This window comes from Vicugna pacos, chromosome 11 (assembly GCF_048564905.1).
Source record: "Vicugna pacos chromosome 11, VicPac4, whole genome shotgun sequence".
Taxonomy (NCBI): Eukaryota; Metazoa; Chordata; class Mammalia; order Artiodactyla; family Camelidae; genus Vicugna; species Vicugna pacos.
Window position 1 is genome coordinate 47884549 of NC_132997.1, and position 25133 is coordinate 47909681.

Genomic DNA, 25133 nt, shown 5'->3' on the forward strand with positions numbered 1-25133 from the left:
CCTCCAGCATGAATAGACAGCAGAAAAATCACTTTTCTGAACAAAATTAACCATGATCATAGTATAAGGCTATGAATTAACAGTGAGGCAATAGAAAAGAATGACCCTATTAGGAGTGGTTAACTGGAGCCTGGTGTCTCCCTTTAAACTAACCTTTCATATAAAAAGCAGTAATACAAATCTGGCACCATGACAAATTCACAATTTCCTACACACATGGACTATCTCTAGAAGACATGGAAAGATTGAGTAGCAGTAGTCAGCAGTGCACATGGAAACTGGAGTCTGAAGGACATACACGTAAAGGAGACCAGTGCTTGAGTAAGCTGTATCTTCCTCTGACACCCACAAGAAGTAGCGCCATCTCCCCTTGCCCTCAAGTTAGGTAAATAAGACCATCAAAGATGAGCCAATCCAAACATAGTCACAACAGGCCAGGACTGCTTTCCTCCAGTCTGGTCTGTAAATCCTTCCAGAGTAACCAAGTCCTAATATAAACCCTTCCATTAGACCTCACCCCTCCACAGCTCACCACCGTTCCAACCCAACTGTAACATAGTGTGGAGGTCACAACTGACCACGACAAGGGTAACAACAGGTTCCTGACCAGATGGGATAGTTCCCCCAACCAACATGAAGAGAAACTTCTCTCCTCTCAACAAAACATAAATACAACCTTAACTCCTCTCCTGCTGAATCTCCTTTTTACCAACCTTCTCAAAAAATTTTCCTGCCTCCAGGATCCACCATTTCCTATGATAAATCCTTACAGATCCAGCCCCTCAGAGCCAGAAGCCCCTTATCATCATTGACCTTGTTCATCACACACACTCCTCCAGCCCCTTCTGTGCTAAAGGGAGGCAGGGCCCCAGAGTGTGACAAAGACGGCTCTGTTTCCTCAGACCTGACAGCCCAGTCCCATGACCTGTGACTGCTGACACGCTCCCTCACAGGGCTCAGCCTCCTCAAACCCACATCCGGGCTCCCAGCAGCAAGGCAGCCACCGCCTGAGCCACAACTGCCCCAAGCCCCCAGAGGCCAGTCACATGGGAAGAACACCTTCTGCTATAATGCCCAAAGGAACCCTTTGGCTGAGTCTGTGCTGGGAAGCTATCTGAGGGGCGCATGTGTCTCAGGCACCATCTAGTCCGGGCTGTCTATTTCGTCCTCGCCTTGGGTAGGAACCAAAAACCATCCTTAATTTCTTTAGAAGTCAGCATTTGTTCAGCATCCTCTCACCACTGTTACTTTGCGATGCTTCAGTTTCCCCATCTCCCTGGAAGCATACAAACCTTCTGGGAGTCAGGGTGAATGCACACTGTGCCTACTGTCTTCCTACATGCCCACTTGGATGCCCCCTCCCTGGAGACGATGCATCTCAGCAGAGCCGTGTGGTCCTGAGCACCAGCCCAGGGAGCTCTGCTGGCTTAGCTTAAAGCCCCCTCTACCCTCCGGTGCCTTGAAGCCCCCAGTTTTGTCCATCTCATATCAAATTCTTAATTCCCGAGTGTCCTGACGCAGAGAGAAGAGACTCCATGGTGTGGAAGCAGGAAAGGACCAGAGCCCTGGGGTAGGATTCCGGCTCCTCATCTCTCCCACCTTGAGACAGTTTGTTCCATTTAGAGGACAGCACAGCTTTCAAGGGGCCACTTAAGGAAAAGCTGTGTGTGGAACCACCTTGTTAGGAAAAGCCACCACCCGGATCCCAGCTCATTTATCCCACTGATACCTGCTTTCCAAGCACCTCCTACTTCCCTCCTCCGAGCGCCCAAGCCAGTCACAATTCAAAACCTTTCAGGAAGAAATGAAATAACTGTTTTCTCCAGTGGAATAATACAGAAGATCACACTTACCTTTAGCCAAGACTGGAACAGTTGTTGGAGTTTCCCTCCCACCTACCCCATGCCAACAGTGTTTAGATTACTTTGAAACACCATCTGGGAGAAATCATCATTGCAAATATTTAAGGCACCAACTCATAAAAAGGCAAAGGAAAAAAGAACACACACACTCTACCTGTGATCTGGCAACTCTTCGGGAGATGGGGTTATCCAGGAAAGCCTTCCTAAACACCCCTAAAATCCTTCCTGCCTTCATCCCACCTCCTCCCCAAGAGTGCTCTAACTCGTCTGTATGGGCATCAGTGAGACAGGAAAAGAACAAAGTGACACTCAGATGGCCCTCTCAGAGGGACACAAGTGAGATAGAGAATGCTCACACTCGCTGCTTCTTCAGCGGCACAAAGAGGGGAGCTGGGGAATCACGTGAAGCAGAGTCAAACCTTGGGGTGCAATCCCACATGTCCCAGAGCCCTGCATCCCATGCAGAGCTGGGACGTTTGGCTTTTATCTGCAGGCTGTGACCAGGGAGACTGGGCCTCCCAGGCCTGGTCTGCATCTTGCAAAGGTTACATACCTCAGAAGGTTAAAGCTCAGATCAAGCCTCTTTGCAAAATGTCCACAGTCTCTGCCGAGGTGCTCTGGAATTTCTCTGCAGTCCTGGCCTATGTAGGACACCTGGAAATTAAATGGAACAGAAACGATGTGGCCAACGGAAATCACCCAGCTGCTCACAACCCTGAGTCATTGATCCGATGATTGCTTCCGCAACTTGAAATGCACGCTCTGCACACACGAGAAGGCCACATTTGTGGCTGTTTTTTCTGATCAAATCAGCTTTGGGGGGCTTCAGGGATTCTGCCAACGGCTCCCCTTTCCTGCTACACTTAGCACGATGGAGACTAATCCCAGCATGATGGAAATTGGACTAAAATTGGACAGATTCAGATGTCCAAGAAAACCCCCAACGTCAGAGCACGCTGATATAATCGCAGCAATCAGCCTCTCACTCAGGGGCCTCCCCAACAGCTGCCCCTTGGGCACTTCTGCTCCCCCTCCTCTGCTGCCCGCCCTCTCCCAAATACCCTGGTATGCACGTTACCTCATAGAAGACACCGCAGATGCACTTACCAGCCATTCAACCTGCAGGATGCTGGAACAAATAGGGTTGGACAAGAAAACCTCCCCAGACCTCCAATCCCATCCTATTACCATTGGGTATAAAATGTCCTCCACACTCTGAACAAAGCTGATTCGAAGGCAACACAGTAAGGAAAGGTGGCCAGAGCTTCTCAGTCTCCAGCCTCCAGGGAGCCTTTTGCTATCAACTCCACTCTGCCAGCAGAGGTGTCCCCTTGGGCATTCTGTTACTTCTTATTATTATTATTATCACTTACCTAGTGTGTGCTCAAATATTAAGAGGCTAAACTGAAATCTGATCCTGAAACTTCTGACTGTGACAAGGTCAGAGGGCTTTCTCACTGGCCCAAGCACTGAGAAACCCATTTTTATGGACAGCACCCTGTGGGCAGGAATGGCAATTTATGGCAAAACCCAAAAGACACCGTGCATGACTCAGAGTTGGCCAGTAGATCACAGCACATGATGCTTTCCTACTGTAGGATCCCACCCTCAACCGCTGAGTGGAAATTCAGGCCCCTTGCATGGCTACAGCCTTGACTCTGCCCCTACAAATCCTCATTCTTCTACTCATACTGTCATGGATGTCTGGGAAGGAGAGAGATGTCCCAAGGGGTTATAATTCTTTATTGAGAACAAGACTATGGTGGCATCTTGCATCCTCAGACGTTAGGTTAAACCATATGAATTACTAATTTTCGATCATTTTAGAACTACAAAAGAGCATTTTCATACGGCTCAACTTAATACAAATCCCACTGCACCCTAGCACCCTCAATTTTTCAAGTCATCTCTCAACCCTCTCCTATCCAAGAGGGAAAAACTGCTGACAATACAGTATCCTGAATTCCCTCTCCTCCAGTAACTCCATTCCTGGAGGAGAGAAAGCAGGGAGAAGGGACCAAAAAACAAAACAAAACAAAAAAAACAGCTGACTCCAATCAAATAATTTTGACTCAGGCTAAAAATGAAAGGGCTCTGAGCTCAACCTAGTCATCTCTCCCCTTTCTACAGGGGACTTATCTTTCTTCAGAACTCCTCGCATAATAAATTGAGCTCTGCTTCCAAGCAGGGATGGAAATCATATACCAAGGAGAGACTGGGGATATAAGGCCCAGTCAGTCTAGGGACTTCCGTCACTCAGATATCCACTCGATAGCAGCTTCTTCTGCTTATGTTTACACTGATCCCCAGGCCCACAGGGCTCACCTGAAAACCTATCTTTCACCTAGCGTGCCCCCTCATCCTGTACGTATCATCATTCAAGACCTCTGTGATACAAACAGCAGAGAGGCAGAGCTTTAGAGGTAGAAACTGAGCTCCTTCCTCGGATTCACCAAGGACTACACTTAAGTAGAAACTCAGTTTGTCAAAGCCCCTTTTTTTAAAAAACAACAACAACAACAACAAAGAAACAGAGTTCAGACGCCTGCCTACTATAACACATCTCCTTAGTGGTAGAGCCTGGACCACATGCTGCACAAGGAATAAGGACTTCCAACCCAGAGGTCATGGGTTGTAAGAGGAATTCTTAGAAACCCACATGTGGATGTGGATTTTCTTGATCAACAAATGCGAGTGGTGCATCTATCACCACGTTTGGCTTCAAAATGAGTCTTTCCATTTTAAAGGTCTAGAACCATCTCATAACACCATGTCAAAGGCCCCAGAAGAGTATCAGAGCCTGGGGGAAAGAGGAATCTTTGCTCCCCTTCTCCTGAAGAATTCCACTTCAGAGGAAACAGCAACACCAAGGAGAGCTATCACCACGAAGCATTTGCAACACTCGTGACATGTCTAACAAGACTCATCAACTTGTTTTACTACACGGTCTTAACAGAGCAATATCCCAGGAAAACTAAACAAAGTACAACTTGTTTGCGCTCCACACAGAGATGAAGACCAAGTCTCCAAAATTTAGCAGGAAAACCAGTTTGATGAGCCGTCGGCATGTCTGGACCACCCTCGTGGTGAGCTGGAAGCTTTCTGAGGTGCGAGTTAAGCCAACCATGTTGAAGGGTTCCAATTGGTTGGAAAAGGCTTAAAAGCAGCAAACAGCCACTGCCAGGCACTGCAACCAACATTCACAATGAGAAGAGAGACTTGTTTAAGAGGTGCTCCTGAGTGGAAGACATTACCTCCCAGGAAACTTCTCAGTGTACAGGACCACCTAATGCATACTAGAAAGCCAGAAGAGACAGACCAAAAACAGTCTGCTTCTTCACCAAACAAGAGAAAGGATGTAGAGACTAACAGATCTTGAATGGCACAGAAGAACACACCCAAAATGAGAAGTCAGTGCCTTCAGTTAATTATCTTGAGTTAGAGTGATCTGAACAAAGTTTTGTACTTTTAGTCTGCCTACCTTGTATAATTCATACCTCCAGACTTCTACCCTGTGTGGAGTTATACCAGAAAGGGACACCATTAGCAGAGAAATGGAAACCTATCAAGTTCAAGACCCCTACAGAGAGGAAGACCAGAGAGAAAAACAAGAATGTTTTGGTGGGACCCCCACCGAGCCCCTCTGAGCAGAAACGGCAGGACATTACCAAACTGCAGAACACTGACAGTTTCTCTTTGCATGTTTGGATGGCCTGGCTCCTGGACTTTTCCTGGGGTGGGGAGGGGTTGTCAGTGGTCAGACTGACAGGAGATTATTTTAGGATGCCCACCCCCAATGTGGGATTGGGAGACGGGATCCTTGATTTTTAAACCTGCAGTATAGGAAGCTCTGTCAGAGTAGAAACAGCCCTGGGCACGTGTTTGAATCCCTGCGCTGCCATTACTAGCTGTGTTATCTGGGATGGTTCACAATCTCCTGGAGTCTGTTTCCTCTTCTAGTCACGCAGCTAACTGCCTTCACAGGTGTTAAGAATAATGTAACAACGAACACTTATTAAAAGCCTACCACTTGGCTCTTATCAATTCAGTCTTCATCAGAGAGCTCCAAGAGTCACATTATTATCCTCATTTTACTTGTATTAGGAGAATGAAATAACATATTTAAAGTACACAGCACTGTCTTTGGCATCTAGTGGGCACTGGGTAAGTAGTTGTTGAACCAGACCAATATCCCTATGGAAGGGAGATGCTATTCCACTGTCTCTGGGGTGGAAGATTTCAGTGCCCAAATTCCACATTTGCCTTTGTGTCTACAACTGTATTGATGCCACTAGTTTAATCGTCATAAGCTGGCAAAAGGCAAGACTGAGGAATTAATGCTGAATATAAACGGTGCATTCAAGCCAAGAGAAGGCTAAATTGAGTCAGATCCATGTTGAATGAGAGATTTTATAGAGAAAAGTGGAGGGAGGACCATACCTCCAAGCATGTGACGTTAGAGGTCTGTGGAGTACCTTAGAATCCTGGTAACAGCAGTCAGCCCACAGTGGCACTGAAAGCAGTGACTGTGTTTCAGCCAATCATCATCATCCATCTCATTATATTGTTTTATCTTCATTTTATTGGCATCGGGTTTTTGTCTTTACACTTTTAGCCACCCTTTTGTTAGGGGTTTTTAAGTCTCTAAATATGAACTTAGAAAAAGTTTTATCTGGTTTTATGTTTGTATATTTAAGCAATATTGTGATAAAAATATTACCAACACTACAGGCTCATGGGAAGTAGGTTTTTTCCCCCTTAAAAGAAGTATCCACCAAAGTTTGAGAAGCATCATGTGATACACATTCAGGGTGCTACCTCTTATAACAGCTGTCATTAGAAACTGTAAGGGGCAGAATGCTAAAAAGACCTTAACCCCACAGCCACCACTGAGATTCACTGACCTAGGAAGTTTAGAACAAGGGGCACTAATGACCCAAGGGCATTTTCCCCAACCTGCCTTCTCAGCTCCTGCCCTGGCAGCTCCATCTCTTTAAAACAGTCTTCAAGGGCCCAAAATGCCTCAGCCCACAGATGTGGGCTGTTTGGGGTGGGCTGAAAGAAAGGGGCACAGGAAAAACCAAGTTTGGTTAAAAGGGAAGAGAAAGGGGAAAGAAAGCAGAAGGAAGGTTCTCAGCTCCGCGACCAAGTCTTCCATGAAGCTGGAAGCAGCTACATCCAGAAAACGCTGGGCCTAAAATGCAGAGACCGGGGTTCTGGGGAGACAGAGACCCTTCTTGAGCAGAGGCCGTCTCCTCCAGCCCCTCCCTAGGCAGCCTTGTTAACTCCCAGAAAGCCCTTTTTCCTTACTAGCTAAATAAGACCCATAGCATGACTGAGTCCATCCCTCCACCTCCAGCTCTGACTAAAAAACACCTGAGCCTTCACTACAGGGCTAACAGCAAGGGAGGCTGAGGGCCTATCACCCGGGGTTGAAACGGGAATGCTGCCATTCCCCCAAAGACTCCTGTTAGAGAAATGAGGTGCTGAAATAAAACTGGAGGACTGTAGCGTTCTACCTGCCTTGGATAAGGGGCCTATGGTTAGGAGCCAGAGCCAGTCTGCAGCAGAACGCCCCAACCCAGCGCCAGCGGGGATGCATCATGATTTTCACCATCTTTTGTAGGTTGTTTTCTCCGTTAAAAAATAACAAACAAAAAAACCCAAAAAACCTTAAACTAAAATTTACATTTTACAACTGCTTTGGTGTAAAGAAACATTAAAACGTGTCTTTGACCAAAGGTTTTTTTCTTCTCATTATGAAAGAAAGAAAAACTTTTTTGTGGGACCCCAAAACTACCGTGGGCCATGGGCACCGTCCACTCTGATGGAGAGGTCCACGGGTGGGCCCTGGTCAGGTGCTCTGGGGCTAGAGGAGACCTGGGCGGCCTGGGGGGCCTTCCCCGCTCCTCCCACAGCCGGGGTGAGGCGGGGTGCCAGGCCCCAAACAGGGTCTCTCCTCACCAAACTCGGGCAGGCCTGGGCACGGACCGACTCTCCACCAGCAGACTCAGCCCCACACGGTGCAGCAGGAGCCCCGTCTAACCTCGGCACGCCCCTCGCCCCAGGGCTTCCTCCCCGGGCCGACTGCGCCCAGGCGGGGGCCGGGTGGGCCGGGCAGGCCGGGAGGACTTACTTGAGTTCCACTGACAACAAGCCCGGCCATGGCGACGGGGCAGGCGCACGGCACCGAGTGCGGAGCGCGGAGCAGGGAGCAGGAGCGTGGCAGCCGCGGGCAGCTCGGGCCGGGAGCCTAGTTCCGCACTGGGGGATCAGCTGACCCGGCGGAAGCCCGAGGCGTGGGCCGGGCGTCGGAACCTCGCCTCAGCTGTGCGCCTGCCGCGCGCCGCGGCACGGCCTCGCGCAGGTGAGCCTCGGCCGCTGCTTCGCGCGCCTCAACAGGTGTCCGAAGCGCCTGCGCTCGACCGAGGGCGGGGCCGCGGGGAAGCCCCGCGGCCCCGCCCCCGGGCGTCCCGAGACCCTTTCGCCCAGGACGGGTCAGGGCGACCGGAAGGGCGCCCCCCATCTCCATGCCCAGAGCCCTGCTGCGTTGGTGGGGGCGCCCCGGGGGGTGGGGGAGGAGGGAGGGAGGTCTCCTATCAGGACTTCCCATCCTAGCCGTTAGCCAGCGGTGTGGAGAACCAGGTCTTTCCTCTGTCACAATCCGGGTTACATAACCGTCCTCAAGTGCAGGGGGGAGGGGCGTCTTGGCGGGAACTCCTCTCCCCATCTTTGAGGGAAGAGAGGGCAGTTGAGAGGTTGAAAACTCACCTGGTGAGGTGGAGTTTCTACTTGCGTGGGAAACAGGAGGGAATTGAGTTTTTCTGTAAATAAATCGCTGGCTCAGCTAATAGCACCCCCACTTGACAGGAATAAGCTCTGGGAAGAAGCGTGAAAAGATGTCCCCAAATTTCAGGTGTCCCTTATTCTCTCTTCTCACGGGGGAAAGGTATTTGTGAGGCTGTAAATCATCCATGGAGTCAGCCCCACACAGAGACACGTTCCCCTCATCTGGGAGTGAGGGGTAGCCGGTGTCGCCTCCTGTCTGGATGAGTTAGGCCCAGCAGGCAGGTAAATGGAAACTCATGCCTGTCCTCAACTGAAAGGACTCTAATTTTCTCCATCCCTATTTTTGCTTTCACACTTCCATCCCCAGGATGCACAAAGCTATTACCTGACACCAATTTGATGTCATATTATCCCCAGTCCCCATTTGCAGCTGAGAGCTAGCCCAGCCTCTACTGGCCTCTCCATGCTGCTCCCTTCATACCAAAGGGTTTAGGCACCATTCAAAGAGAGAAGGTAAAAACTGAGTCCTGATGTGCCAGACTCCAGGTCTCACAGGCACTGCAGGTACCTCAGCTCATTAAGCCTATTGACACTTGTAGCTTCCCACCTCCATCAAGGGGTTGTTCACAGGCTTTTCATTGTTCTGTCTAAACAGCACTTAAAAAGCTTTGTGCAGTAGATGGCAACGATTATGATGGTGGTTCAGCACCTTGTGGCTATCACGGTTGTCTCTCAGGCCTGGTGCCAACACAGTGTAACAGGAGCCCTTGTTGTCAGCATTCGGAGCCGTGTTGACCTTTGAGGGTTGTTGACCTGCCTGCCCTTCTCTTTGCTGGAAGGAGAGGACACAGCAAAGTGGAGCTGTAAGAACACAGACTTGGCTGTGTTTACTTTAAGGGGTTCCAGGAAATGCAACAAAAGGTCCCACAGGCCAAAAAAGAAAGCTTGCCCTCCAGAGATAAGGGGGATCAAAGGGAATCTTCCGAGGCATCCTGCCCCCGGCCAGCTCCTCACGCTCCTCCCCCTTCTCTGCTGGACACACCCTCTCTGGTCCATTGTCCACTTTTGTCTGCCTTTCCTGCCTGAAAAGGAGGAAGTGAGACTCTGCCCTCTCCAGGCACCTTGGCATTCCTAGAAGGGCTTTGACCAGCAGGAGAGGACATGTGCAAACAAACTGAAACCTACTCAGAGATGAAATTGGAGCTCCACCCCTCACCAGGAGGAGGGTGCTTGACGTCATCTTATCCGTGCCCCTGCCTCCACACGTGGCTGTGTCTTCTGAGCACAGACTGTTCTGCAAACCCTATCCACCAATGACACCAAAGTGACCAGGGATCTTTTCCACCTTTCCAGACCGCCTAACTGCTGTTCCCTTCTCTACCTAGCCTCAGGGCGATTACTCTAAAAGCCTAATTGGACCCTGCCTGAAATTTTTCGGCAGCTCCCAATGAACCAGTAATACTGTCCAAAATCTCTAGTATGTCCCTCAAGATCTTTTAGAACCCCATCAACCTTTACCTCTCCTGCCTCCTTTCCTACTTCTCCCATCCTCTGCTTGGCTTGTAGTTGTTAGTTTTGCCTAGAATGCCTCCCCACCCACTCCTGTCTCTACTAGGTGAACACATCAGGAAGGCCAATTGACTGTGGGTGAGATAGAATTGGGAAATCACAAAAAAAAATTAAGTTTGGGATAGCTCAGGTTAGATTGGGCTTTAAGGTTGGAAATGTAAATTAATGACAATAGGGAGCTATTGAAAGTTCTTGAGCAGAATCAAAATGTGCTGAATGTAGTGGAGGAAGCCTCCTCTAGAAACAGACTGGATTCGCCCCTCCTTACTCGGCTCAGCTGTCGGAAGTTAGTCCTCAGAACAGAGGAAGAAGGAGAAGGAGAAGGAGAAAAAGAATCCTTATCTCTGGACCAAGGAAGATTGGAAGAGGGAGACAGGGACTTTCTTCTCTACCTCATCACCCTGAGCATCAAGGAAAATTAAATAGAAATAGCAAAAGGTAAGGTTCTTCAGGTAACATAGCCCACCCTTTGGGAGGGGAGAGAGCAAATGCTGAGATACAGCTGGCCCAGAAGTGGGCACATGATTCCTCTGGAATGTAAGGAGTTTACAAGAGTCAACAGAGGAGACAAGCCTTGTTGGGGCTGCTCCCCGAACACAGCTCTTTCTGCCCCTGCGCCAGGAGCACTGAGGGAAAGAGAAGGCTTATGCAGTCAACCAGGTTCTTCCTCAATCCCCTCACCTCATTCTGTGGCCAACTGAGAGTGAGCTGCAGGTGCCCCCTGCCTCACCACATTTTACACCAGAGCCCCACTGCCCCAGCTCCCAAGGACCAGGCACTGTGCTGGGCACTAGGCACTGGGGGTACACACAGCAAAGGCATACCATTCCAGAGAGGTTCATGTCCAGACATTTACAGGACTATGTCAAATGAAGTGTGGTAATTGTGATTCTATTTTCTGAAACCCAAACTGAGAGGTGTAGCCCAATTTGTATAATTTACTTATGAGGACCACAGAATGAAAGTTCCAATCAAACCTGGGCTGAATTCTGGATTTCTAACAGGCGTACATGGAGAGCAAGAAGGCTCAACACGTCTAAACACCTCCTTATCACCCTTGATGAAGCTGGCAATATTTTATTCCTACTGTCATCTTTGTTATTATTATGATTCTTTGGCAAAAGAGGCCTTTTCCCCTAGAGTCCTTCCTCCATCACATTCCTGGAGACAAAAAGGAAGATCCTGTTTATTTCCAATCAAGGGAGTTGATTCTGGGGTCGGCCAGCACCAGCGAAACAGGAACTGATTGCTTAAATCTTCCACCTCCATGCATCAGCAGCTGAAAAGAAGGATAGGGCCAGTTAAAGTTTTATTAGCATTCCTACCTCTTCTAAGCCGAGTTTCTAGTCAGCCTGGCCTCATTTCTTTCAGGCCCAGCCCCTGGGTAGTTTAAGATGGTTGCTGTAATTAATCATGCCCCAGCCCCCAGCTCAGACTAACCACATTCAGATTTCAATTAAAAAAAAACCTTGAATATCTACATACAAAATGCTCTTTGTTGCTAGAGCAGCCTCCTTTCAGCCTAAAAGAAGGAGTTCAGGAAGTGTAGGAAAGAGAAACCCTTTTCAGGGCCCTCTCTGCAGCAGGTGCACACGTGTGAGGGGATTGAGGATGGTCTTTACTCCAAAACACCTTCCCCACTCTCCCAAATGGAACAATTAAATTTTTTAATGTATATTAAATGCAATCATAATGTCTGGCATGAGTATTCATCACACAGCTGTTAGTTTATTGTTATTATTTACTATGATAATAATTATTATTACTATTATTCTCAGTGCCTCGGATTTCCCTTCTCTTTAGATCTTAAAAGGTTCTGTTGTCTATTAAAATGGAAATGTTAAAGAGTGGGGAAGGGTACAGGTTTGAGAAAGGTGTGTAGGAAAGGGGCTTCTGCTCTTCTGTGATTTTTACCACATGCAAATACTACTTTCGTAATTAAAAACAAGAAAGGAGGAGACTGGCATGGAAAAGGCAGGGGAAAAAGAACTGACAAATGAAACTGCTATCTGTTAATTTCTTAGCATTATTTTCACAAATCCAGAAAACAGCAATGAGAAACAAATCTTATTCCCCAATTTGCCTGGAACTTGCCAAATACTCCAAGTCCTTAGCTGGGGTCAGGAGAGGAGTCATCTCTGACTTGGGGAGAGGGGCTCATAATGGATTTGTGAGAGGGAAAGGGAACCCTCCCCACCAGAACCTGCTCAACTTTATCTTGTCCAGTGGGGAAGAAGGGAGCAGTGTCTAAGCCCCAGCTAACCTTTCAGAATCTCAGCCTGGCTTGGAAAGTTTCTGCCACTTAGAGGTCGAGGAACCTCTCCCAGCCTCAGTTAAACTATATGGAGCTCAGCAAATGAGATTTTGACTCAGTAGACGGTGCTCTGGCATCTCTATTTCTCTCCAGTGCCTCCAAGTAATTTAGATTTGCGACCATCCAAACTCACTGCTTTAGACATCATCTACTCCGGCTGCCGATGAGGAAACCAAGGCCTAGCGAGAGAAATGGACTCGCTCACGGTCACCCAACAAATGAGCAGCTGACCTCAAGCCAGAAATGTGATCTTCTGAACAGAACAAAACTGGACGCCTCCTATGTCCCAGGAAGAACAGGATGAAGAGACGGGAGGAGTGCCTGAAAGATGCCATTTCACATCTAATCGCTTCTTGTCACGTTGTAACCATTTTCCTCATATGGAGCCCCACGCTGATGGATCAGAAATAACATTTTCAAAGTTATATCTGCAAGGAAATGGCTATTAATGTTCTCCCTCTCCTTTTAGAGCACTGAGGAATACATATTAATTTTCTCTCTACTTATATTGCCTATTTGCAAATTGTATTCACTACCCAGTGCTCCAATTTGTCCTACCCCTGAAGAGATTATGATGAATAAATGTGTTCCTGGAAATAAAATAAAATAAAATAAAATTGTCACTGGGACTTATTTTTACAATTATTTACAGGGATTATTTTAGAATATACGGGGGGCAATAATACTAATGTGCACACGAGAGTTCTGGCGTGACTTACCAATATTAATTCAGAGTCTCTTCCCACTTCTTCAAAAGGAGCTCCAGCCCTCTTTTCAGCTTTGAGCCAGGGGCAAAACAGGTGTCAGCTGTAGCTGGCACCACCAGTGCCAGAGGCTGAGGGCCAGACAAAGGGCTGGTCAAGTCTTATGGTGGCCAGTCCCCTGGCCTAGAGGTCCTGGGTTCGAGGTCTAGCTTTGCTACTAACCAGCTGGGTGCCCATACAGAGTCTTTCACTCCCTGTCCCCTTCACTACCACCTTCCATTTCCTTAAATGTAAACTAACTGATCTAAGGAGCTATTTATTTCTAAAATAAAAATACCGGTAAGAACGTACAGCTCCCCAAAATAAGGAGAGAGAAGGTACTCATTAGTACATATCTACTGAGCACCTACTATGTGTCAGGCAGTGGGAGGACGATAAGGAACAAGACAGAAACAGTCCTTACACGCATCAGGTTTACATTCTGGTGGGAGGACACCTGTAACAAGTAGATAAGATAATTTCAAGTTTGTGAAACATAATTTCAGATAGCATTGACTCTGGCTATGAAGGCAAAAGCAGACAACATGGGGGGGGGCGGTTGCTAATTTAGATACGATGTCCAAGGTTCCTGCCAGTCCTTCAGAGCCTTTCTCCTGGGAAAGCCTGGATGAGCAGAACAGGACCTCAGCCCCACTCAATGCTTTTGTGATGCACAAACCGCCCAGCTTCAGGCAGCTGTGGAATGTTCTGAGGAGGCTTCTCTAAGAAGAGCAATATTTGAGCTGAAGTCTGAATAATAAGATGGAGCCAGCTATGAGAAGACTGGGAGGAGGGTTTTTCAAGCAGAGGGAACAGCCAGTGCAAAAGCTATGCATGTTCTCTTCGTCTTGCATTGCTGTGTCGTCTCTTTGCTTGTGCTTGAGCGGTGAACTTGAACTCAAGCGCTTCCAAGGGTAGAGTGTCCCCCCAGCCAGAAAGATGCGTATCTCAGGAGAGCTGCACCAGGCTGTGGACTGCTCCTCAGCTCCGGAGCACAGGTGGACCGAGGCCTCGAGCTGCTGCCTCTGGAGGCTGAGGCATTCATGGGCACACAGGCATTCTACAGCCCTAGAAAGCCTCGGCAGTTTTCTTGGAGAAGAAAACACAGAAAGATCACTAACCTTGACACATGACCACACTGGCACAGACTCTCACAGACACACAAAAGCACACAAACATCCACATAAGTGCATACACAAGACACACATGCCAGTGCTAGATTCATGGGTCCCATCTCACAGCTACAATCTGAACCCTGAACCCCAAACTGAGACATATCCTGGTCACCCATCTACTGCAATGGCTACTAGGGACCAGTAGAGAATGCAGACATTTTAGCTGGTTGGTATTTAGAACCCAGAGGGTTTACAGCTTATGCTATGGTACTGGAAATTCATTCATTCAATTCATTCACTCAAAAATATTTATTGAATGCTGGCTGTATGCTTGAAACTAATCTGGGAACAGGGCAGCAAAGAAAACAAAGTTTCTATCCTTGTGGAGCTTACTTTCAGTCGGGGGACAGATAATAAACAAGTAAATACAGAGTATGTCAGTGATGATAAGTGCCGTGGAGAACAATACAGAGGGAAGGGGAATAAGAAGTGCCAGGGGTAATAGTAGGATCTGAAGGCCCTACTAAGAAAGTGATATTTAGGCCAAGACCTGTAGGAAATAAGGGAGAGCTAGGTGGACATCTAGGGGGAAAATGTTCTAGGTGGCAGAACAGCAAGTGCAAAGGCCCTGGGGCAGGAGGTTGCCTGGCAGGTTTGGGAAACAGTAAGGATGTCAGAGCGGCCAGGGTGGAGTGGGCAAGGGGAGAGTAATAGTAAATGAAATCATGGGGCAGGGACAGGGGTAAGATCATACATCACCTGATAGACTGAAGTTAGGACCTGTGCATACACCCCAAGTGAAATGGGGAGACTTGAGCAGAGGGCCTACATTGTGTGAAGATTGTTCTGGCTGCCATGTTGAGAACAGCCCAGGGACAAGGAAGGGCGGAAGCAGGAAGACCAGAGAACAGGCTATGGCAGAAATCCTGGAGACAGCAAACAGACCTGGATACACCTTGAAGATGGCATCCACAGAATTTCCTGGTGGCTTTGACATGTTGAGTGTATGAAACACAGGAGTCAAAGGTAACTCCAAGAGTTTGGCCTGAGCAACCAGAAGGATGGAGCTGTCGTACTGAAATGGATGAGCAAAATATGGGATGGGGGAATCAGGGGGTCACTTTTGGACCTAAGAAGTTTGAGGTAACTTTGAGACATACAAGGGGAATGTCAAGGAAACAGATCTGTACCAGAGTTAGAAATTTTGGAGTCCTCAGCTTTTAGATAGCATTTAAAACCACAAGAGAGGATGAAAAAGATCTGAAGATCGAGCCCTAGAGCACTAACGGTCAGAGGTCAAAGAGAATGGGAGGAGCTACAGAGAGACTGAAAATGAGCAGCTAGAGAGGTAAGGAAGAACCAAACGCAAGTCTGGCACTAAAAACCAAGAAAAGAAAGTGATCCAAAGAGATGGTGTTCCAACATAATGACCAATTCAGCCCAGGACCATTAGAGGATGTTGAAAGCACTGGATGAACAGGAAATTCACATGGTCTCACAGTGGCATTCCACAGATTGCCTATTAATTACAAAGGGCAAAATGCACCTTTTCCATGAAGGGATCTGGTGGCCACAACCTACCCAAGAGCTCAAACTTAGCATCTCCAAGGGTGAGAAGACCTGATGACATGGGCCTCTGACGTGATACCATAGGAAGTGCACACCACCCACATGCTTTACTGCCAAAATGTTTGGCCAGAATCTTCTTGTCAGGAAACAGACAAATCCAAAAAGTGAAACATTCTTCAAGACAATGGTTCTAACTTGGAGGGTTTTAAGGTTAGTGAAATAAGTCATACAGAAAAAGACAGATATTGTACATTATCACATGTATGGAATCTAAATCATAAAACTAACTAGTGAATATAACAGAAAAGAAACAGACTCACAGATAGTAAAGAACAGACTAGTGGTAACCAGTGGGGAGAGGGAAGCAGGGAGGGGCAAGATCAGGGTAGAGGATTAAAAAGTACAAACTACCATGTATAAAACAAACAAGCTGCAAGGACATATTGCACAGCACAGGGAATATAGCCAACATTTTATGATAACTATAAATGGAGTGTAATCTTTAAACTTGTGAAACACTATGTTGTACACCTACAAATAATATCATATTGTAAATCAACTGTACCTCAATAAAATAAGTAAAAAAAAGACAATGGGACTAGACTATCCAAAATGTCATATTATGAGAGGTAAAAAAGGGGCAGGGAGGAATGTTCTAGATTAAAATGGACTTAAAGAGATATGGCAGCCAAGTGCAGTGCATGATCCTTTACTGGCTACTGGAACTGGGGAAAAAAGCTAAAAAGACATTTTAAGAACAACTGGGAATGTTTAAATTAGGACCATTTGATGATATTACTGATAATATTAAATTGACATCACTCTTCTCAGATGTGCTAATTGTACTGTGGTTTCATAAGAGAATGTTCTACTCCTGAGGAGATACAAGCTGAAGAAATTAAGATAAACACCAAGATGCCTTCAGCTTGCAAATGTTTCAGAAAAAAAGTGTGTGTGCAAGAAGGAAGGAAGGTGGGTACACGTTACATGGCAACAAGTTAAAAGCCAAAGAGTCTAGGTAAAGGGGATTGGGCATTCACTACCCTGTTCCTTACATTTTTCATAAGTTAGAAATTTTTATAAATAAAATGTTGGAATAAAAGAAAGAAGGAGTGATTAACTTGTCCCATGCTACTCAAGGTCACATAAATTGAGGACAGAGAATTCACCATTGGCTGTAACAACAAGGAGGTCACTGGTCACCTTGCAGATGGGGAGAGAGCAAGAGGCAGCCAAGGACTGGACCGTGAAGAGCTACTGAGGCTTCACTGTGAGCACAATGGGAGTAGAGTGGTCAGACTTGTGCTTTAGCACAACTGGTCTCACAGTTGCGGGGAGGATGAATTAGGAGGGGGACGGCAGGGACAGGAAAATGTCCTCACAGGCTCTGGAAGTGTACTCCCACTCCCATGAAGGGTTGACGGCCTGAAGGGAGAGACTGGAAAGAGACTGCAGCCCAATGGTCACAACTTGATGTCTGCTAGCAATTTGAGGATGGGGGAGCCAAGATCGTGCCATTCACCAGAATACCTGATTTGGAGGGAAAGGGAGGACTTGATGCACTTACAAGTCTACACACATTGAGCCCTCTTCTAAGGAAAGCAGCAGATGGGACACCCAGGATCAACGGCAGCATGTGACAATACTGTAAATGCGGCATATTTGAGGACCTGGTGAATCATTCCCCCACTGTACTCTGCATCTGACATCTGAGCCAAGCTCAGTGTGCTGGGAGCCATGACTCCAGGTGTGACAGACACCTGGCGATGCCTGTGTTCAGAAAGTCTCCTTGTCCTGAGAATCCCTCTCCCATACACCTTCCAAGTGCTGCCCAGCTGCCCACCTTGTTGACAAGTGTTCTCCAATGCTCTAGCCTTCAGTGACTGCTCCCAGGTCTGAAATATCATTGTAAAGCCTCTCCTGTGTACCTGGTGTTGATGCTTGCTCTTTGGTGCTATCATGTACATTTCTTTCTGTTGCTATCTTCCCAACGAGGTGGTCAGTTCCTTGAATGTAGGGAACCCAGTTTGTATCTCAAAATATTCCTAGCCTTGCCCAGAACAGGCGATCTATAAACTAGGAAAGAGAGGAGGTAGGGAGGGAGAAGGATGACAAAGGCCATCGCTTAATGCTCCCCCTAAAAGTTCACCGTGCTGACTCAGATGCGGGGACCACTTCCACGGGTGGGAGTGTAGTCACTTAGAGGCCATTGCTGCCAGCCCCCCCCCCAGATTTCTGGGCTAGAACCCCTGGTAGGAAGCCTCCCTGAAACAGCCCACGGTGCGCTCTCCCAAAGCTGTATGCAGAAAGTGACTCACCCAATTAAAAGCATCTACATAACAAAGGCTCACCGGGCCGCAGAGGTCGTGCAGACTGTGAAGTGTGTCTTCAGTGTGTGCGCAGGGAAGGCTCACTAATTACCAGTCATTTCCACCCCTCAAGGGCCTGTCAGCCTTTGAGATGCAGGGGATAAAAGATTCCCCAAATCCCCACCCCACACCCATCACTTCTCCTCCCCAACCCTCCCCCGCATCTCAAACCTGTGACTAGTAAGTGCCAGGGATGGGCCTCTGCCCACCTGGCTCAGCGCCTGGAGGAAGGAAAGAGAGGGAAAAGGTTGTCTCTGATTGGGAGCATCTTTTAGTAAAAGGAAACTGGGAGGGGCAAGGGAGCAGAGAGACTTCGGAAGGCACTGCATCATCTCCGTTAAAGAAACAAAACTTGTATTGTTTTATCTCTATTTACAAAGGTGATAAGTGTTTGCAGTAGAAACTATAGGTAAGTAAGAAGAAAGCTAAAATCACTCATGATCCCACCCGCTAAGACAACCAGGGACTGGTCACATAAACACCTATACAGCCTGCTTTCTAGGGGGACATGTATCAACTGGGGGTGTGTGCACGTCCCTGCTCTTTCATGACCAGCTATTTTCATTTAATGATGTATCTCTAACATTTCTCCCCATGAGCACGTGGAAAGAAAGAGCTGGCAAGGATGTTGACTTGGGCTGGCAGAGAAGATGTGTTTGGCATCAGAGCACAAGAGAAAGGCACTGGCAAAATTTTGGAAAGCTGAAGGAGGCCACTTCGAGGCAGGAAAGAGCCTTGACCTTTGGAACTTGGGCAAGTGACTCCCTCTCTAGGAAGCTCAGTTTCCTCATCTGTAAAATGGGAATAACAGTGCATGCCTCATAGGATTGTTGTGAGGATTAAGGGAAATCATGGTTGTAAAAGGACTACATGAGCATTGAACATTTTATTACTCATTTTAATAAGTTTTCATTCATGCCTTTTTTTTTTTACTTAGCCCTTGGCTAGTCTGTGTTGGGGAATATAAAGAAGGCAACTGGTTCAACCCTAGAGGTGCTTAAAATCTAATTAGGAAGTTGAACATACACATAAACACAAACTTAAGCAATATGAATAGCTAATAAAAGATATCATCAATTACTAGATCATTAAGTGCCAGATGAGTGGCATAGATAGCACTCCAGGGGTTCAGAGGTAAGAAATTCAACCATAGGGGGGATAATAATAATAACACTTTGGACACTTCCTACGTGCCAGGCACATGCATTGTCTCATTTAACTTACCCATTGACCTATGAGGTAGGTACCCTTGTTACTTACATTTTACACAGGAGGAAACTGAAACCTCAATGAGGGGAAGAACCTGGCCCAAGTCACACAGCTAGGAAACACGGCGCTGTGGAACCAAGCAACTGGACCTGGGAATGTGCTGTAGGCTGACCTACTCTGATGGAGGTGGGGGAGGGGAGGCACAGCCCTGAGCTGGATGGAACAAGAGGGAACCTCAGAAACAAAGATGGGACTGAGGAGGGAGTTCTGGTATGAGAGGGAAGATCCCAGTCTGGCTGGATGGCCAGTCTGCAGGGACAGTGGAAAGCTTTCACAGTAAGAAGATTGAAGGAGCTAAGACATGTGAAACTTGTTTTGGGTAGAAAATGGGTCACCCAGGAGGGCTGAAGCAACTGAGGGTCCAATCTAAGCAGTGTCTGGGAAATGGGGCTGGGAGGAGCCACTGCAGGAGGCTTTTAGATGAAGGTGAGGAGGACTGAAGCTGGAGACAGAAGCACCTGAGGGAAGGTGGGCCACCATCCTTCCTAGAAAGCCCTTGTTCCTCTACTTCTTCAGCTTGCTGGCATTTGGGGCTAGTCTACACGTGGTTCCCATAACCTCTGGCCTCACTTCGTCATGTTTACTAACTTCTTTCACACTTTGGTTCTGCAGGATATAGTTCACTCATTCATTCCATAAGTGCCTGTGAAGCTCCCAGGTCAAAGGGAGAATCAGTCTGCATGACCTGGGGGCAAATTATCCTTAAAAGGGAAGGAGGGTGAAGATGATGCTGATATCCTAGCAGAGCTGATTCTCCCAAGACTCCCCCACTCCCCTCACCTCTTGTGCCTGGGGCAGGGGGACCAGGCTCCCCTCATCAGCTGGCTCCTCAGGCCACTGCTGCCACATCTCACCCCCACACCCCCCATTCCTACTGAAGGGGCTGGTCCCCCACCAGCGAATGGCAAAAAGGCTCCCTTCTGAAGAATCAGGGCAGGGAGACTGAAGACATGGCAAGGCCTGCGGCTCTTCAAGTAAAACTTGGAGAATGTGGCAGAAGAACCATGTGGTAGAAAGAGTCCCTGGTAGGTCGGAAGGCTCAGTAGCAAAGGTGGGGACTGAGAGCAAAATCTTTGACAATGCAATGTTTATTAAATATTGCTGATGCACATGGCAGGTAATAAAAGTAGGGTAACATCATTTGTGCCCTTATTAATGTTTTGGGAAAAGTATATGGGCGGGGGAGAAGTAGAGATAGAGACAGAAAAAAAAGAGAGAGAAAAGAAGAACAAACACTGAGCTCAGAGACATGAAGCATCTTGGCCAAGGTCAGGGGTTGGGGAGAGTGCGGTGCAGTGTGGAGGGGAAACTTTCTTCCTCTTCCTTGATTCTACCCTGTACTCACACACTAGACCTCAAGTGCTTCAGGCCACCACCTGACCAAGGAAATGTAGCCCAGAGGATTCCTATGCCATTGATTGCTTCCATAAATTTTTTTTTTGAGCAATCCAAAATGCCTGGCACTTAAGCTCTTAAACTCTGCTGAGAAGAAGCAAAGTTGATTGTCACCTAAGGTGGTTGATTTGACAGTGTATTTGATGCCTTAGAAACTTTAATCAGACACAATGAGTGCCACTGAGGCTTCTAGAGAGAGAAGACTACAATGGGAGGAATTCTGTACATTCTCGAACCAGATGCGGATAATAAGTCTTTTCTCACTGGGCTTTGGTAAAAGGTAAATAAGGTAATGTTGTGAAGCTACATGGAACAATGTCTAAGACATAGTAGCTATTCTATAAAATCGTCTGAACATTATGTTTTCTCACTCAGTTCCAGCATGACTGATTCTCTTTACTGAAATTACCAGTCTTTCTGTCAGAATTGTTGCCTGGCTGGGTTGGAGGTATTCAGTCAGGCTGCTTGGTGTTGGGGTTCTCATCAGTATTACCCATCCTAGGAGCCCATGGGCACAACTAAGAAGTAATTACCATCAGACTTGTTTAGAAGCCACCCAAAGAGCCAGGCTATGGCAAATCAAGTAGTATTCTTGGTTGTGCGTGACAGAAACTGGCTCTAGCTAATTCAAGCAAGAAAAGAAGTCTATCAGAAGGATATCAGGAAGCTCAGAAAATCAGGAAGAAGACTGGAGACCCTGGCTTAGGCAATGGATGGGGACAGAGAGTTGCTGGGAAATGGAACTAGCCCCATATTCAAAGTGTAATTTATATGAGCATGGTGAGCATGGAGAAAGGGATAGAAGTTACAGCCCAGCCTGTTAACACAGGATACCTCAGGAGATTGGGCAGGAAATGAAGAGGAGATTGAGTGAGATCATATTTTTCCTTATATATCTTTGAGTTCTTTGCTGGTTGAAGTGAATATAGGTTTCTTTTATAAGTTTGGAATGCCACTTAAAGCTTTTTAAAAGTAGTTTAGAACTAAATTATGAAGAATCAACTGTGACCTGTGGACAATGGGGAGCCACTGAAGATTTGGGGGCAAAGGAATGATATGATCAAGAAAATTAACCTGGCCTAGCATCCATGAGGTTCTGGGTTCAATCCCAAGTACCTCCATTTAAAATAAATAAATAAACCAAAATACTCCTCCCCCAACATTTTTTAAATACACAAAATAAAATAATAACTTTTTTAAAAAAGAAAATTAACCGGGCAGGAGGATATATAATACATTAGAGGCTACAGAGGTGAAGGATGTGCAGAATAATCAGAAGATTCTTCTAGTAGCAGCTCAGCCAGAAGCTAATAAAACTATGACATCAATAATATGTGAAGTAAGGAAAAGAAAAGGGGCCCAGGCTAGAGCCTTGGGACATACATGCCTGAATGATTGCAGGTGTGGTAATGGGAATGGTGGTGGTGGAGTGGTGTTCCTCCATTAAATTGTGTCAACCAGCACATCTTGCCCTTCGAAAATCTGAATAAATGGCTGAAACACCGTAGATATTTCTCTTCTCCAACCTCCTTGAGCATTGATTTCTTTGATATCTACAATGTAAAAACTCAAAATAACCCTTATTTTTATATTTTTGTGTTATTTCCCTTATTAAATTGAGAAAACACCCTGGGATTTGAAATAAAAAGGACTACTTACTGTTAGCCCCCAAAAGTGCAGTGAGTCCCAGAAGTTATCATTCATTCAGCACAGTTGATACAAATGCCCTTTTCTTCATTCATCTCTTGAAGGAACAGCCCCAGTCGCTGCCCCCTCAGAGTTATTATCCAGTGAAGAGGACAGACTTTCAACAGGAAATCCCCTGTGTGGTAAGTGCTCTGAGACAGGGTTACAGAAGCCCTAACCCAGTACCAGATGGGAGGGTGCAGGGAAGTGGTGTGCAAGCTGAGACCTGAAGGCAGAGGAGCAGTCAGCCAGGTGAAGAGAAGAACAGAAAGTCACTCTGGATAGAAGGAAAAACATCAGCAAGATCCCGCGGTGGGAAGTAGCATGGCACCTCTGAGTAACCAAAAGGCAGCCATGGATAGTGGGAGCTCAGGGTGAGGAGCAGTAGGAGACAAAGGCAGAAAGGTGAGCTGAGGCAAATCAAGCCTCAGAGACTTGCCAGCCATTGGCTCAACTTGATCCTAAGAACTATGAGAACCCATCGGCAAAAGCAAAGGAGAAATATGGTCTGATAGACATTTTTTTCCCCTTAAAAATCTCTCTGGCTTTCAAAGAGGTGGAGGGCTACAGGCAAACAAGCCAGGATGCTCAGTGGTCCAGTTTCCCCATCAGGCTGGGAGCTGCCCAGGAAGCTGAGTTGAGAGCCCCACCCATTTACCCCTTCCTCCTCCTCTATGTCCCCCTCCTGCTCAGCAAGGCCTCAGCTGAAAGTGGATGCAGTTAACAGGCCAGCGAACAACCCCCGCCCCCATAAAGTAAGTAAAAGCCCAGCAAGATTCCCCCAGAGTGATGGGTTGGGATTCTGGGGATCTGAAGAAAAGAAGGGATGGGGATATGGATGAGATGGGAGTGAGGCAAGGCCAACTTCTCCTCTCTATGCCCCATTTCTTTATCTAAAAAACAGGTCATTCATGGTGCTTACCTCGGAGAGTTGCTGTTCTTCGATAGTATCTGTAACAAAGGGAACGCTCAAAAAGTGTTAGATTTTGTTTTTGCCCGTTCTGAAAGAAAGGTGAGACCCTATGGGCACGGATATGTATGCCCTGCAGTTCGACAGACTACTGGTCGGATCTCACGGAATGTTTGAGAACCCCTATGCCAGGCAGGTCTCAGGACTACCGAAAGACCAGAGTTTGACAAAGTCTTACCTGCGAGTTTGGGCCAGAGTTGCTAGTGTGTATGTGCTTGTGTTCCTGTGATTTAAAAATCCTAAGACACGACATCAGGAGGAGAAACAAGAGCTGCCCTCCGCCCTCCTGCGAAACCCGGGTTGTGCGCCAAGGCCTGGGATCCCGGCCTGAGGTTAAAGGGGTGGAGCCTGACGAGCTGAGGGCGGGCCGGCGCGGCGGAGGGGCGGGACCGGAGCCGAAGCCCTGGGCCCCGCCCCCAGCGGAAGTGCCGCCGAGCCAGCCCCTCCCTCCGGAGGCCTGTTCCCCTCGCTCTTCCCCCGACCCACTCTCTGTTGAGCTCAGTTCGGCTCCTTGAGCGTATTGGGTCAAGGCCCCAGCACCAGTACGGAGAGGAGGCCCCGGGTCTGCGTATCTGGCTGTCTCAGGTGGTGCTCTCTGTCCCTCCCAGTCCCCCGCCCTCCCTTCCATTCCTCCGTTACCGGTGCGGCCGCAGGCGCCGCGGGGGACTGCACAGGTAAATACTTGGCTAGTGAGGGCGCAGGTATGGGTGCCTCCCAGGCTGGACGGGCAGGGGAGAGGCTGATGGCACATACCTGGCTTTTTTTCCAAAGCGACTGTACTGACAGTAGGGCTCCGACAGGGTAGACGCAGACCCCAGGAGCGCTGCAGTACTCAGGAGAGGCACAGTGGGCGGGATTGAAGCCCCCATACCTTGAGAGGGCCGCATCATTCGTGTCCCCGCGTCTTGCGCAGTCTCCTTTGTGCCTGGGAGGTGGTGAGCTAGTTGGGTAGGGGCGGGTCGGGACCGCGGCACCGGACGGTTATCCCCAATACACTCCCTGAGGTGAATGGGGTCTGACAGTGTCCCTGCCAGGGAGCGCAGTCTCAGGTTTGCAGAATGAAAAGCAATAAAACAGATGCAATGGCAACGAACACGAAACACGTTGGATTGTTATTATTTGCGTTTGTTAAATTCTTTTTATTTTTATTTTTTTACTTCTTTCTTGGAAAAAGTGGCTCGGATCAGAGCCTCGGAGAGGGGAAGCAAAATGCCCCCTGGTCTCCCGGCAGGGAGCGGGAGCCTGTCCTCGACCCCAAGCCACACAAACTTCCCCGAGCGGCTGGAAGGGGTCCGGCAGCGGGAGGGGAGCCCCCGGTGCGCTCGGCTTCCGGATACGGCTTTCCTCCGCGCCTCATTGTCCGCACTTTAGGGCGATGGTTCCCCGCTTCCTCCCCACCCCCCCACCCCTCTCCATTCGCCTTTTCCCCGGTTCACCACCCCCACGCCCCGGGGGCCGCGCCTCCTCCCCTCCCCCGAGCTCT

At 47.8% G+C, this 25133-nt stretch overlaps 1 protein-coding gene and 2 long non-coding RNA genes across 5 annotated transcripts in view; 1 reads left to right on the forward strand and 2 right to left on the reverse strand.

Annotated features, from left to right (window-relative positions):
- The window catches only part of LRMDA (leucine rich melanocyte differentiation associated), a 1104406-nt gene extending 1096166 nt beyond the window's left edge, over positions 1 to 8240 (reverse strand). Inside the window, exons 1-2 of one of the 3 annotated variants that reach the window (XM_072971251.1) lie at positions 7999 to 8240; positions 2416 to 2516 (exon numbers count right to left, since the gene is read on the reverse strand). In XM_072971251.1, coding sequence (XP_072827352.1) covers positions 2416 to 2516; positions 7999 to 8028 — 131 coding nt within the window. In that variant the 5' untranslated portion in view covers positions 8029 to 8240. Of the gene's footprint in view, positions 1 to 1729; positions 1792 to 2415; positions 2517 to 7998 lie in introns of those variants that run through there. The other 2 variants (XM_072971254.1, XM_072971255.1) reach the window with 2 other exon arrangements.
- Positions 8241 to 8474: 234 nt separating this feature from the next.
- On the forward strand, positions 8475 to 12772 carry LOC116282370 (uncharacterized). Its single transcript, XR_004191886.2, has 3 exons — positions 8475 to 8933; positions 10498 to 10658; positions 12628 to 12772. It is a non-coding gene; the product is annotated as an uncharacterized lncRNA (long non-coding RNA).
- LOC107034302 (uncharacterized) lies at positions 11282 to 23940 on the reverse strand. Its single transcript, XR_012077357.1, has 6 exons — positions 23829 to 23940; positions 23603 to 23631; positions 13702 to 13734; positions 13254 to 13369; positions 12766 to 12927; positions 11282 to 11499 (listed from the first exon to the last, which is right to left on the reverse strand). It is a non-coding gene; the product is annotated as an uncharacterized lncRNA (long non-coding RNA).
- Between the last annotated feature and the right edge of the window lie 1193 nt (positions 23941 to 25133).